The 13779-nt window shown below is 44.0% G+C and overlaps 1 protein-coding gene across 7 annotated transcripts in view; it reads left to right on the forward strand.

Moving 5' to 3' along the window:
* Cfap61 (cilia and flagella associated protein 61) overlaps nucleotides 1-13779 on the forward strand; it is a 280279-nt gene that overhangs the window by 261669 nt on the left and 4831 nt on the right. For all 7 annotated transcript variants that reach the window (XM_030252249.1, XM_030252246.1, XM_030252245.1 and 4 more), the window contains one exon: nucleotides 4285-4375. In XM_030252249.1, coding sequence (XP_030108109.1) covers nucleotides 4285-4375 — 91 coding nt within the window. The remainder of the gene's footprint in view (nucleotides 1-4284; nucleotides 4376-13779) is intronic.

Here is a 13779-nt window from a genome sequence, read left to right on the forward strand (position 1 = left end):
GCCCTTTCACCTCTTGTCCCTCTGCCCTCGCCCCGTGATTTCCAAGGAGGATGTATGTATGTAGTAAGCTGCTTAGTTTGGGTTTCCAATTGTCTGTGAGCCGATGTCTCACTACATAGCCCAGGCTGACTTCAAACTCAGGACCTCCCAATTGCCTAGGTTACAGACGTGAGCGACCTTGTCTCGCTCTCACTCCCCGGATAGATCAGGAAACACATCGGTACCTTTTCTTTTCGAACTGGCAATATCCAGAGAAAAATTAATTTCCCCCAAAGTCTTCATGAAAGCAAATGGGCCATGGCACACAGTCGCAACAAGAGCAGAAACGGACCCTCAGCTCAGTAAGTAGGGCCGGTCCCTGGCGCACCGTAATTCAACTCAAGATTCTCTTCGATTTAAGATAGGCTCCGAGCAAAATACAGTAAGGACAAACTATAGTTACAGATTGCATTTCCATCCTTTCCCAGATTAGTGGTAAGGGGCTTGACTTTCCGTGGTAGCCGGCGACAGCAGAGTGTGCTTGGTGTCTTGACTGAGACCGTTGTTACACTTAACTTCAAGACATTTCCAGCTGGGGAGCCCTCTGGGACATCCTTCCCTTGAGGAAGCTGGCTGGAGGTGTGCCCAGGAACATGGACCCAGAATTTCTACCAAGTTCCCCATCAGTGACATGCCATTCCTTGGGCTTAGATGTCCTTGAGTAACTGAAGAGGTCATCTACATAGGCAAACAAGGTAGACGCCACTTCCCTGTCTGTCTGTCGGTCGGTCTGTCTGTTTGTCCATCTCTCATTCTCTTCTCCTCCTCCTCCCTTGCCCTCACCTTAGGGATCAAACCCAGGGCCTCGTATGTGTTAGGCATGTGTCCTCCCCGCTATCTACACCCTCAGTCTTGCCCTACCCCCACCCCATATGTACCAGTGGAGTTTTCACTTTTTCAACATGTCTTTTAAAAGTTGATTTTTATTATTTTTATTCTTTGACAATTTCATACATGTGTATAGTGTATTTTGCTCATTTAACCCATTACTGTCTTTTATATTCACACACACACACACACTCTTGCTGAACCCCTTCTTGTAATAGATTCCCTCCTACTTTCATGTCTGTTGTTGTTTTGAGGGGTGTGTCTGTGTGTGTTTCTCTGTGTGCCTGTGTGTGTGTCTCTCTCTACATGTCTCGTATGTCTCTTTGTGTATGTCTGTGTGTCTGCATATGTGTATCTGTGTTTGTGTCTGTGTGTCTCTGTGTGTGTTTGTGTGTATGAGTGTCTGTATATGTGTGTCTGTGTGTGTTTGTGTCTGTATGTCTCTCTGTGTGTGTCTGTGTATGTGTGTCTGTATATGTGTGTCCGAGCAAAATACAGTGTGTGTGTCTGCATGTATCTGTTTGTATGTCTATATATGTCTATGTGATATATCTGTGTCTCTGTGTATATATCTGTGTATATGTGTGTTTCTGTATTTCTCTGTGTGTGTCTGTGTATGTTTCTGTGTCTCTGTGTGTATCTGTGTATGTGTGTCTATATGTCCCTGTGTGTGCCTGTGTATTGTGTGTTGGTGTGTGTGTATAAGCTGCTGAGTACCATCAAGGTTGTTTGTATGAGTGTTGGTAGGAGGTTATTTACTGGAGCCTGAGCAAGTTACCATACCGCTGAAGTGGCTATACCACGGAAGGAAATGACGCTTATCCCTTTCGAAACCATTAACTGTCAACTGTTCCTCAGGAAGGAGGTGGGGCTTCATGAGCCCCTTCACCATCATGGAATGTTGACAGCCCCATCTTTTGCAGTTCTTGTACAGGTCACCACACGTCCACGAGAGAGTGCTTCATGTCACTCCTCCCTAGCCTCCACCTCTTAGGCTCTTTCCACTCCATCTCCCTTGGTGTGGGAGGGGATACAGAAAAACCTGATGAGACGTTCACTGATGGAGAGGAAAGTCCGTGAGCCTCTGCCCTACTCAAAGAACTACGGCAACCCAGGAATGCTAAGAATGGGAAACGTAACTCTCCCCAGGAAAAAGCACACCAACTAGCTATCCAATACCAAAAGTCAGCCCTGAAAACACACATATAAATAACATTATACGATCTAAGCAAGTGGTATTTAGGAATATGTTTATACATATATATCCATATATGTATATACAGGTAGGCATGTAACAACAACTAATGAAAATGAAGCCATAAATTTGAAAGAGAACAAGGAAGGGTATATGGAAATGTTTGGAGGTAGAAGGGGAAGGGGGAAATGATGTAATTATATTAATATCAAAAGTATGTCGTGGCTAAGGAAGTCATAGGCCTTAGGGGTGGAAACCTACTACTTGTTTTGATGGGTGGAGACCGTGTCAAACTGCCTTCCAAATGTGTTTATACCCAAAGAGTAATCATGCTGCGATCAGAAATGCTTGTGTTTGTAGTGAGTGTCTGTTGGTGCCCAAACTATGAAGAATAAACGGCTGTTGAGTCCCAGCTTTTTGAGATAGGTTTTCACTATGTAGCGCAAGCTGGCCATGAACTCATGTTATGGCCCAGTTTGACCCTGAACAATTCCTGATCTCTCTCGAGCTCCTAGATGCTGGGATTACAGGTTTGCCCCCAACACACCCAACTCATTCCCCCTTTCTCAATACTACCTATCTTGGGGGCATTTTACAGAGTTTAGCCTCCTTTAACAGAATCACATTGTAGGTTTGTGAAAGACTATATAAAGCCAGCAGTCAGAAACAGTCACAATGCAATGTGCACAGAGTCCTTGGACACTCACTTGATTGATGCATGCTGTGTGCAGTTGCCAAGGTATGCACCCATGGAATAATGCTATGGCAGATGCAACCAGATACCTCTGCTAGGGGTAACCCATCCATCCATCCCCTCTAAACTGTCACCCCAGTTTTGTGGCTCTCTGTCCCACCTTCCCAGGTGAGCCTGGGCCATTCCTGCCCCCCTCCAGGAGTTCACACTTTGTCTTCCTACCCGGGAGTGCTTTTCCCTCAGGTTTCTGTGAGGTTCCCTCGCCCTTCCCTTGGGTCTCTGCTCACTAAGCCACCGCCTCAGAACTGAACCTTTCATCACCCTCTTCTCCAACTGTTTCTACTCTGCCATTGCTTCATTTATTTTTTTTTCAAGAAAGTCTTCTATTTTGTCCCTTCCTTAGTCATCTCAAGAATATAAGCTCCACATTGGCAGGGATGTCTGTCTTTTGGGTCCCTACAGTTTTTCTAGTACCTGGAAGCATGGTAGGGACATTGGGGACAAAGGATAGATAGTATTAGCATACTAACGATGGATAAACTACAGGTGGCAACCCAGGGAATCATGTCACAAATGGGTGCCGTGTGGACTGAAACACAGACCCTGGTTACCTTCATCTTCTGGTGCCTATGATAGCCCTGGGGAACTCTACCTCTGTCGCTCCTCTGGCTGGAAACCATTTTTTTTCCTGTTGTGTGCATACCCATGGCACCCACAGACAGTGGCAGAGGTGGAAAACTCACTGACAGAGAAGAGTGACACAGTGGCCTCAGGCTGACTCAGAGCCCGAGGAAGGTGGGTTACCTACGCCATGATGTTTCACATTACAATAAAGGAAAGGCTAGCACGTCAGTAACGGTGCTTGGTTATGGCAAGAATGTATTCAGTTTCCAAGAACTTTTGTCTTGGATCATTGTGAATTAAGGGGATGGGGGGCCATATCCTCCATGTAAAATGTGCTCTGTTCGGCCTCTGGGGGCCAGGCAGTAAATCTCATAGTGAATCTCAACTCAAGAGCACAGCTTCCCTGCGAGTGGCTCAGTTAAGCATCAGCCAGCCGTTCAGAGGCCAGGCTGCAACACCGAGGTGGCCTGCTTTCTGCTCATTATTAATCCAGAAACCTTAATGATGAACAACATTTGTGTTATTTTCTACCCAAATTTAATCTGTTCGTGCAGCAGTCCAGTCAATCCTGCAATCTGTTTTTCTCAAATGAGGGCAGATAATGGAGACGCCGTTCTTTACAAGTCTTCAGGCTTTTAAATTCTGATAAAAATCAGGATTCTTCACTGGGTCCTGCCCCGGCTCTGAATTAAACCACTTTAAATGTAATTATGGAACCTGGCCTTCCATCAGGAACATCCATTTAAAACATTGATTGGCCAGGCTGCTCTGTGAGGCTCTTTATGAGCAAACGATTGCAATGGGGCCAGAACTGTAATTTATCAAGGCAAAAAAAGCAGGTAAATACTTTATTAGTGGTAATGAGAGGGTTGCCGGCTAACTGAATCTCTTCTTCTCTCACCAGCTACTTCACAGAGCCGTGGTGCATGGCCCTCTTCCACGATCGTTTTATTGATCTCAAGAAAGAGTTGCGCCAAATCTTAATCTCCAAGCAGGTAAGCGTGATTAGTGGACATGTGGGTGTTATTCCTTGCAAATTGTAAGCAGTTGACAGCCGTTGATCATTTGGACTTTTCCCCCTACATTCCCATCTCGTAGTGGTTTCTTAGTCCCTCTGCACTGCCTTAGATAAACTCTGGAGTCTATAAATGGAGACAGCAATGTTTCAGGAGTGGCTTGCCTTAAACCCTTTGCTGGACACTGCTCTTGCGTCCTTTTTTTACAAGTAGCTGTGTCTTCCTCTTCATGATGGCTGAAGACTAGATATGAGTTGTTTTTACCTGCTGGGAGGAGTGGAAATCTCATCTCTTTAGTTTTCTGTCGGTTATTGCTGAGTGTGTGTGTGTGTGTGTGTGTGTGTGTGTGTGTGTGTGTGTGTTTCTGTGTGTCTGTGTGCTTATATCTATCATTCCAGCAGTAGAAGCAGGAGGCTCAGGAGTTCATGGTGATTCTCTGTTCCATAGCAAGTTCCACACTTGCCTGAGTTACACAAGACTCTGTCCACCCATACACATACAAATAAAGTAAAAAATGTAGAGAACCCACCCAAGTGTCAGAATACACTAATTTTATAACTAAAACGTCTATATCAAGATGATAGAAAATTATCCAGAAGGTAGGCCTCTTTTCTGAGAGGTGCCATGCTCAGAAAATACCTCTGTGGAAATCAGGATGTATTTATGAAACTTCACAGCAATTCTTTTGATACTGAAGCCCTTAGCATTGCCGAGGAAAGTTAGTGTTTATGTTCAGGGTGGTGAGAGATCCATCCCAGGCTCCACCTGACTCAGACAGACAGAACCTTTCTGAATATCCGGGCCTTCATTGGTTTCTGTCACATTCTGATGTCTGAATGAACAGTTCCTACGTCCCTTCTTGTCTCTTCCATTTAGAAGCATCCACAGCCGTGCAGGTTCTATGGCAGAGCCACCATATTGGGCAGCTTAGAGGAAATCGTTTTTTGGTTTTTTGTTTTAAAGATTTATTTATTTATTATGTGTAAGTACACTGTAGCTGTCTTCAGACACACCAGAAGAGGGCGTCAGATATGATTACAAATGGTTGTGAGCCACCATGTGATTGCTGGGATTTGAACTCGGGACCTTTAGAAGAGCAGTCGGTGCTCTTAACCGCTGAGCCATCTCTCCAGCCTGGAAGTCGTTTTTTGTAACCCATACCATGTTCTAGCCCCAGCTCACATCGCCTCACCGAACCCTGTGCTTCCTAGACCTTTCCACCAGTGGAGAAACTGAAGTGAAATAACCCACCATAGGTTAGTTATGCAGGAGTCTGGCTAACAAGCGTGAGACTCAATGCTCATTCGCCAGCCGGGAATGGAGGCCCAGAGTAGGGCAGAGTCAAATCTCTGCCTCCCATGTCTTTACTCTTGATTTCCAATACAATTCCCCAGGAGCTTGCTCCCAAATGTAGGCAATGCACTAATATGAAACAGACTCAGATTGGAAGCATAACTATAAAGTTTAAATCAAAATGGCATGCTTTAGGGCCTTCATAGGTAGAAGCCCAGGAGTCAATGTTAGTAGGGAATATTTACATTAAGGAGTTAAAATTCCCATAAGCATGGCTATTCCGGTCAGTCCCACAATGGCCTTGAAAGAGAAACAACATGAGTAAATGGGAGAGTCAGACAATGCTTAAGTCATTCAAACTGGAGGTATAGACACTCCCTGGACCCAATGTAAGTAGCCCTAAGGACACTAAAGCACATAGAAGCTCAAGTCCCTCATATAGAATGGAGCAGTATTTGCATAGGGCCTACACATCCGTCAGCACACATTAGACCACCTCTAGATTACTTAAATCACCTACTAAAGTACCATAGAGCTTGAACCACATCATTTAGGGATAACGGGGAGGGGGGTGAGAATCACATAAGCATTGACAATACAGATGTAATTTTTTACCCAAGTATGTTTGATCCCTAGTTCATTAGATCTGTTGGTGAAACCTGTGGTATGGGGGTTGGGGGGGGGGCAACTATATACTAGCAATGGGTATGGGTCCCAGAGCCTGGAGGAGGTCAGCTCAGGCTGAGAGCTGAGCCACCATTACAGACCTACTGCTCACTATCTCTAGGACATTTCCCTCCTCTCACGCTGATCTGCTGAGTGCCATCGCTGAAGCAAAGACTCATCTGACCCCGGGTGAGCCCACAATGCTTTCTCGGCGCATGCTTGAGCTCCTTGGTTAACACTTTGCACGGCACTTAGGATAGACAAAGTGCTTTCTTGTTACCGGCCTGTTTCTGAGGTAAACACTGGAAAGCAGGGCGCTTTTTTTAAAAAGTACTTTAGCATAATTGTTACCATAGACTGTATTTTCTTTAATAAAATGCAATTTCCTAAAGCATTAATTTTCCAGGGATTTGAGGAGTGAGTGAAGGCTGGGTGAATGGTGAGGCACAGAGCGTACCTTAGGGCAGTGGAACTATTCCATATGATACCATGTCATCACACCATTGCTTAACAGTGGGTCTCAGCCTGTGGATCACGACCCCTTTGGGGTCACAGATCAGATCTCTTGCATATCAGGTATTTACATTACGATTCATAACAGTAGCAAAACTACAGTTATGAGGTAGCAATGACATAATTTTATGGTTAGGGCCGCCACAACATGAAGGGCTGTATTAAACGGTCTCAGTGTCAGGGAGATTGAGAACCATAAGATGCTGAAGAAATGCACTAAGGCATTCGTGGTGATGCATCAATATTGGATCAATTATTGAGAAAAAAGAAAGGAAAAGGAAAAAGAAGCAGTTAAACTCGGTGGCATGCAACACGTTTGACAGAACTCCTCACGGCTCCCTGAAATGTCCATCTAGAGCCTGACATTGGCTGCCAGCCTGTTTCCTATGCCGACTCAGGCAGGAGTGGATACTCAGCCTGAGCTGATGCATTCTAAAGGCATCTTAGCATTTCTGTGGTGTCTCTAGCCAGAGAATGCAGCCTGCCTCCATGAGAGACGAGCGGAAGAACTCAGAGGGGACCGTCTTGCTTTTAGCATTTCTGTTCATCAGTTGGGAAAGCCACAGGGAGAGGTGGTATGTGGTGTGGGGCCTACTGCTATTCAAAGTTAGGATAGCTTTGGGCAAACCTTCATATACCACAGACAAGACTCCAGACAGACAGACATTGGAAGAGCGTCAGAAGAGATGTGTGGAAAAGGAGTGTGTGCAAGCCCGTGGTGGCAAAGGACAGCTCTGCTAATGCCACCACAACCCGATAGAAGTGGGGGTGACAATTACAGCCCTGAGCCTGACAGGACACGTGATGACCCGGCAGACATGCAGAAATTTTGTTTGAGTCTGACAATAGAAAAATGGAAACAGTAGATACATTAGAGGATAACAGTAATTCTTTTTCTTAAACATCAAAATATTTAACCCATTTTTTGTCCCTTTCTAGCCCATCTTTAAAACACTGCAGGATCTCAAACATTAAGTATAGCATCCTCAGTATTTCAGTTGTTAATGATAAATTCACCAGCATCACGTTTTATCTATGAGTGGAGCCTACAACTCCCTGGCCATAGTCAAATCTTTTTTTTTTTTTCATCAAAAATCACTCCTCAAATTCCTCTGGCCCTTAATGACAGCCCCCAAATACCTGAAACCAAGCTGACAGACTAAAGGGGAAAAAAACGTGTATACAGTAAGGATGGCATACTTCAGTATATCGCTTTGAGCAATGGTTAGAACAGGCTTCAGGCAGGAAGGAAGAGGACATTCATGGGGCTGTGAACCACATGGAGCCAGCACCAGTGCACAGGGCAGCCGTTCAGCAGCGCCAGAAAACACCTTCTTCTTATCTTCAGAGGAACATCCTCCGGGATAGGACAGTCAAGGCCACAGAGCACCTGTCAATGAACGTTAAAATAGCCACACCGCACCACGTGAATTTTTAACCATTTTAACCAGTTACCTAGTAAAACTAGGAGCCAGCACAGAAAGCAAACTGGGAATTTCACAAGTCTGTAGAAATTGAATGAATGCCCTCTCAAGAAAGTGGGTCAAAGAAGGGATGCTAGCCATACACAGAGCGAGCACAGATGGAAACTCAAAACATTGTTTGCAGAGGGCTGACTCTTTAAACAGGAAAGATTGGGCTGGAGAGAGAGCAAAATGGGTGTTTGCTGTTTTTCCAGAGGAGTCGAGTTCTGTTCCCGGCAGCCGTGCAGGGCAGCTCACAGCCATCTGTAACTCCAGCTCCAGGGGACCTGACACCCTTTTCTGATATCTGCAGAAGGAGCCTGCACACACTACACACACACACACACACACACACACACATCACACATCACACATGCACAAAGAGAAAAATCAATCTATTTGTAAAAAACAGAAATGAGAAATTTCAAATAATAACCTAGTGTCATACCTTAAGGAACTAGAGAAAGAATGAAAGCTAAAGTCACCATCAGAAAAAAGAAAGATTCTTTTTTTTTTTAAAGCACAACCTAGTTTTTTTTTAAGATTTATTTATTTTATTATATGTAAGTACACTGTAGCTGTCTTCAGACACACCAGAAGAAGGAGTCAGATCTCATTACGGATGGTTGTGAGCCACCATGTGGTTGCTGGGATTTGAACTCAGGACCTTCAGAAGAGCAGTCGGGTGCTCTTACCTGTTGAGCCATCTCACCAGCCCAAAAGATTCTTTAAAAGAAAAAATATATAGGAGAGAAAAGTGAAATAGAGACTAGGCAAATAAAAAAGTCAGTGAGAATAGAAGCTGTTGTTTGAAAGATCAACAAAATCCTAAACCTTTGGCCAGACTTATAAATTACTGAACCAGAACAAAACTGAAGACATTCCTATATCCTTATAAAATAAGAAAGGACTTAAAGAGACTGCTAGGAATAACTCTGTGCCGTTACAAGATACCCGGATGAAAGTGACAAACTCCTCGAAACACGGAAGCTAGAAACTGACCCAACAAGAAACAGAAAGTCTCCAGAGAGATGGAGTCAGTAACCAAACCCTCTCAACAGGGCAGGGGACTCAGTGAGTGTGTGCTCACTGTATCCCCAGACCCTGCATGAAAAGCCAGGTTGCATGCATGGCGGGCACTGGATGCCCTTGTGATCCCAGTGCTTAGAAAGCAGAGCCCCGAGACTCACTGGTCGGCCACCCTACCCTTCCTGCCTGGGTCCCGACCAGTGAGAGACTCTGCCTCAAAGCATACCATAGCTGGCCCCCGAGGGAAACACCCAAAGCAAACCTCTGCTTTCCATGGGCACTTGAAAGCAGACACACATCTCAACAAAAGTTAAACTCAGACTTCATTAATGACTTATACAAAACATTTAAAGAATTAACTTCCGTCTCCCCTGAACTCTTCAAAAACAAATAGGAGAGGTGACCTTTCCTGGGATATCACAGCCAAGCAAAGGCATCGCCAAAATAAATATGAAGAAAAAGCAACCAACGGGCCAGTATCCCTTATGGATTTGGATGTAAAAAACCTTCAACAGGAGATTAGCAAACCAACTCCAACAGCATGTTAAAAGGATTATACGTCATTACCACATGGGATTTACCCCGGGAGTGTGAGTCGGCCAGCACACAGAAAAGGAAGCCGATGTGAGGGGAAGAGAGCATCACCCTCTCATCTGGAAAACAAGCAAGCAAGCAAGCAAGCAAGCAAGCAAGCAAGCAAACCGAAGGCCGGGTGTGGTGTTGAACACCTGTAACCTCAGTACTTGGGAGGAAGGGGCTGAGGGGTCTTGGGGTCAAGGGCATCCTTAGCTAGATGCAAGTACCTTCTGCATGATATATGAGATGCTGTTTTCAAAAATAGAACAAAAAGAAAGGGCATGTCATAGTTTAAAGAGTAGCAGTAGGGTCTATAGAGATGGCTCAGTGGCTAAGTGGGGGCCCAAGTTCAGATCCCAGCACCCATATCAGGCTGCTCACAGCTCCACTCCAGCCCCAGTGGACCCAGTGGACCCTGTGCCTTCGGCTGGCCTCCATGGACATTCATTCACACACACACACACACACACACACACACACACACACACACACACACACACACACACACACACACATACCCTAGCAGTAGGAGGAAACTTCTCCTATTTGATAGATCATGAAACAGCCACAGCAAGTGTCAGACTGGGTAGTGGGTGATCTGTATAGCTGGAGTCCTACTCCTGAGATCTGCAGTAAGACAAAGATGTCTCCTTCCACCACATACATTCAACATTCCCCTTGGAAGACAATTAAAGTTCTTGCAGCCAGAGCAATAAAACAAGAAAAAAGAGGCACCTATGTTGGAAAGGAAAAAGTAAAATGATGACTTTTCTCAGATGACACAATTCTAACGAATCTAGAAAATAATAAAGGCAGTGCATGCACTTGGCAGAACTTCTCAGTACAGTGGGCATGCAGCAGTCAGCTGTCTACAGTACTTCAGTGAAGATGAAATTAGGAAAATAATCTCACTTGAGGGGACATCAGAAAGAACTGAATACCTGGGGGTCAAGTTAATTAAAGTAGCACAAGACTGGACACTGAAAGCTGTACACTGTTCTGGAAGATTCAAAGGTGTAGATAGATGATAGATAGATAGATAGATAGATAGATAGATAGATAGATAGATAGATAGATAGATGATAGATAGATAGATAGATAGATGATAGATAGATAGATAGATAGATAGATAGGTGATAGATAGATAGATAGATAGATAGATAGATAGATAGATAGATAGATAGAATATCAAATTCTATCTTATTCTTAGCAACTATTTTGTTTAGATGGCAGCAGCACCCAAAACAGTCTACTGATTTTGTGAAATCCTGTCAAAAACCCAAAGGCATTTTTTTATAAACATAGAAAATTAACATAGAAATGCAAGAGATTTCAAATAGCCAAAACTACCTTCCAGGGACAGCAGAGCGAAGCTAAAGCCTTCACACTCTCTAATTACCTTACTTCAGAGCAACAGTAGCCAATCAATGTGGTACTTCATAAGCCATGTTAACGATATTAACTATACTAACAAAATAAAACTAAAAGTCCGGATGTAGCCAGACACTAGCACTCAGGCCTAGAAGCCCAGCATTTGAGAGGCTGAGGCAGGAGGATCAAGACTAGTCTCAGTTATACCGTGAGTTCCAGGATTAAACGAAGAAACAAGCAAACAAAAAGGTGGAGGTCGCATATGTGTTCATTTACGAAAGATGCTCAATAATATTAATCATCAGAGCAACAGAGCCAAAGCTACAATAACATACCATTTCACACTCATAGAGACAGAGAGATACAAATAGGTGATAGACAATACATAACTATGTAGATATAAATAGATGATATATATGTAGATGACAGATATAGTTGATAGAGATATATAGGTAGATAAATATAAATAGATGATAGATATAAATAGATAATAGATAGATATAAGTAGTTGATAGACATAGATGACAGATAACTATAAATAGATGATAGATGATGGCTGGATAGATAGCTACATAGATATAAATAGATGATATATAAATGATAGATAGATAATAGATATAAGTAGTTGAGATATAGCTGAGAGGTAAATATAGATGACAGATGATAGATGGATGGATAGATACATAGATATAAATAGGTGATAGATAAATGATAGATCGATAGGTAGTAGATAGATAGATAAAAGGACAGGGCCATAGAGAGATCACTCGTCAGATAAGAGCACTGGCTGTTCTTAGCAGAAATCTTTGTTGGATTCCCAGCACCCACATGTCAGCTCCTAGTTGTCAGTAACTCTAAGTCCAGGGATCTGACGCCCTCTCCTGGACTCTTCCTGCACAATGCTCACATATAGTGCATAGATGATACATGGAGCTGAAACACTTATACTCTTACAAATGAATAAATCTTTTTTAAGTCAGTAAATGTGCCTGAAATGGCATTCTTACATAGCTGCTAGTGAGGATGTAAAATTAAGGAGTTGCTATTAAAAAATAGAGTACTAAAACTGTCACAGAGAACCATCCTCTGACTCAGCAACTATACATTTAGGTATCTGGTTTTCTTTGAAGACTTGAATGTTATTTAAATGAATACCTGTACACAAATATTCAAAGCACCCAGAACAGCTAACCAGAGGAAACAACCCACATCCCCATCAGCATATCATTGGATAAACAAATGTGGTCTCTTCAGACAGTGTGATAGTACAGCCATGAATGTAAATGAGTCCCCAAATCATATTTCAGAACAAAAGCCACGTGCTTGTCTCAGCAGAGACACAACCTTCTATCCCCACAATACGAGCTCACAGCACCGTACTCAGAGATCAGAGACAGGAAATGATCACCATTCTTGCCCATTCCATTCTATAAGAGTACATTCTAATGGCCGCAGCCAGAACAGTAGGCAAGAAAACAGAGTAAGGGACTTGGATTTAGCCATCCTCCTGTGACTGCTGTGAGAAAATGCCACAACCAGAAGGAATTCAGAATGGCAGGGGTGCTATGGGGTACATGGAGCTGGGAGCTGAGAGCCCATTCTGTGAGAACGGATACATCATGCACGCATGCGCGCACATGCGCAGAGAGAGAGAGAGAGGGAAACGTTCGTGTACAGAGGAATGCATGCATGCACTCACACATGCATGTGTGCATGGGAAGGGAGAGAGAGAGAGAGAGAGAGAGAGAGAGAGAGAGAGAGAGAGAGAGAGAGAGAGAGAGAGAGAGGAAGGAGGAGGAGGAGGAGGAGGAGGAGGAGGAGGAGGAGGAGGAGGAAAAACCATCTGATTAGCAGTCAGTAGCAGGACAGAAAAGCAAAGCACTAGCAATGATCTTATGGAAAAAGAGATTAAGAAAACAATCTTGTTTACAATAGCATTAATTTTTTTTCAGAATAAATGTAACCAATGGCGTAAAAAATCTGTAGACATAAAATAAAATTAAAAAGCATAAAATATTGGTGATTGAGCACATGATCCCTCCAAGGCTCCCACCCCCACAACAGTAACAAAACCAAAATAACCCAGCCAGGAATAGACTGATCAGAGTAGCTGCCCTCAGGTCTGGAGTTCTGTCTCCTGCTTCAACTGCAATAGACCCCAGGGCTCTCTCTAGGCCTCCAGCCACCTTCTAGTCCCTTCCAATCAGCAGCTCCACCAGAGGCTCCCTGGCATGTCCTGTAACTCTCTGGAGAGCTACCACCTTAAAGAGCAGGTAATACTCCTCAGGGGAGGATTGTGACACCCGTACTGCCTCTACACTCTGGTGGCCCCAGACCTGACCAGCAAATGTCTCCAGGAAAGGCCACCCCCTCCTGCACAAGCAGGTGTGGGAATCCCAACACACAGTTCCCTCTGAGGCCCTTCGGCCTCATGTCCTTCCAGCACCAGTCAGCCTTTCTGACACCTAAGAC

Source organism: Mus musculus, chromosome 2 (genome assembly GCF_000001635.26).
Source record: "Mus musculus strain C57BL/6J chromosome 2, GRCm38.p6 C57BL/6J".
Classification (NCBI taxonomy): domain Eukaryota; kingdom Metazoa; phylum Chordata; class Mammalia; order Rodentia; family Muridae; genus Mus; species Mus musculus.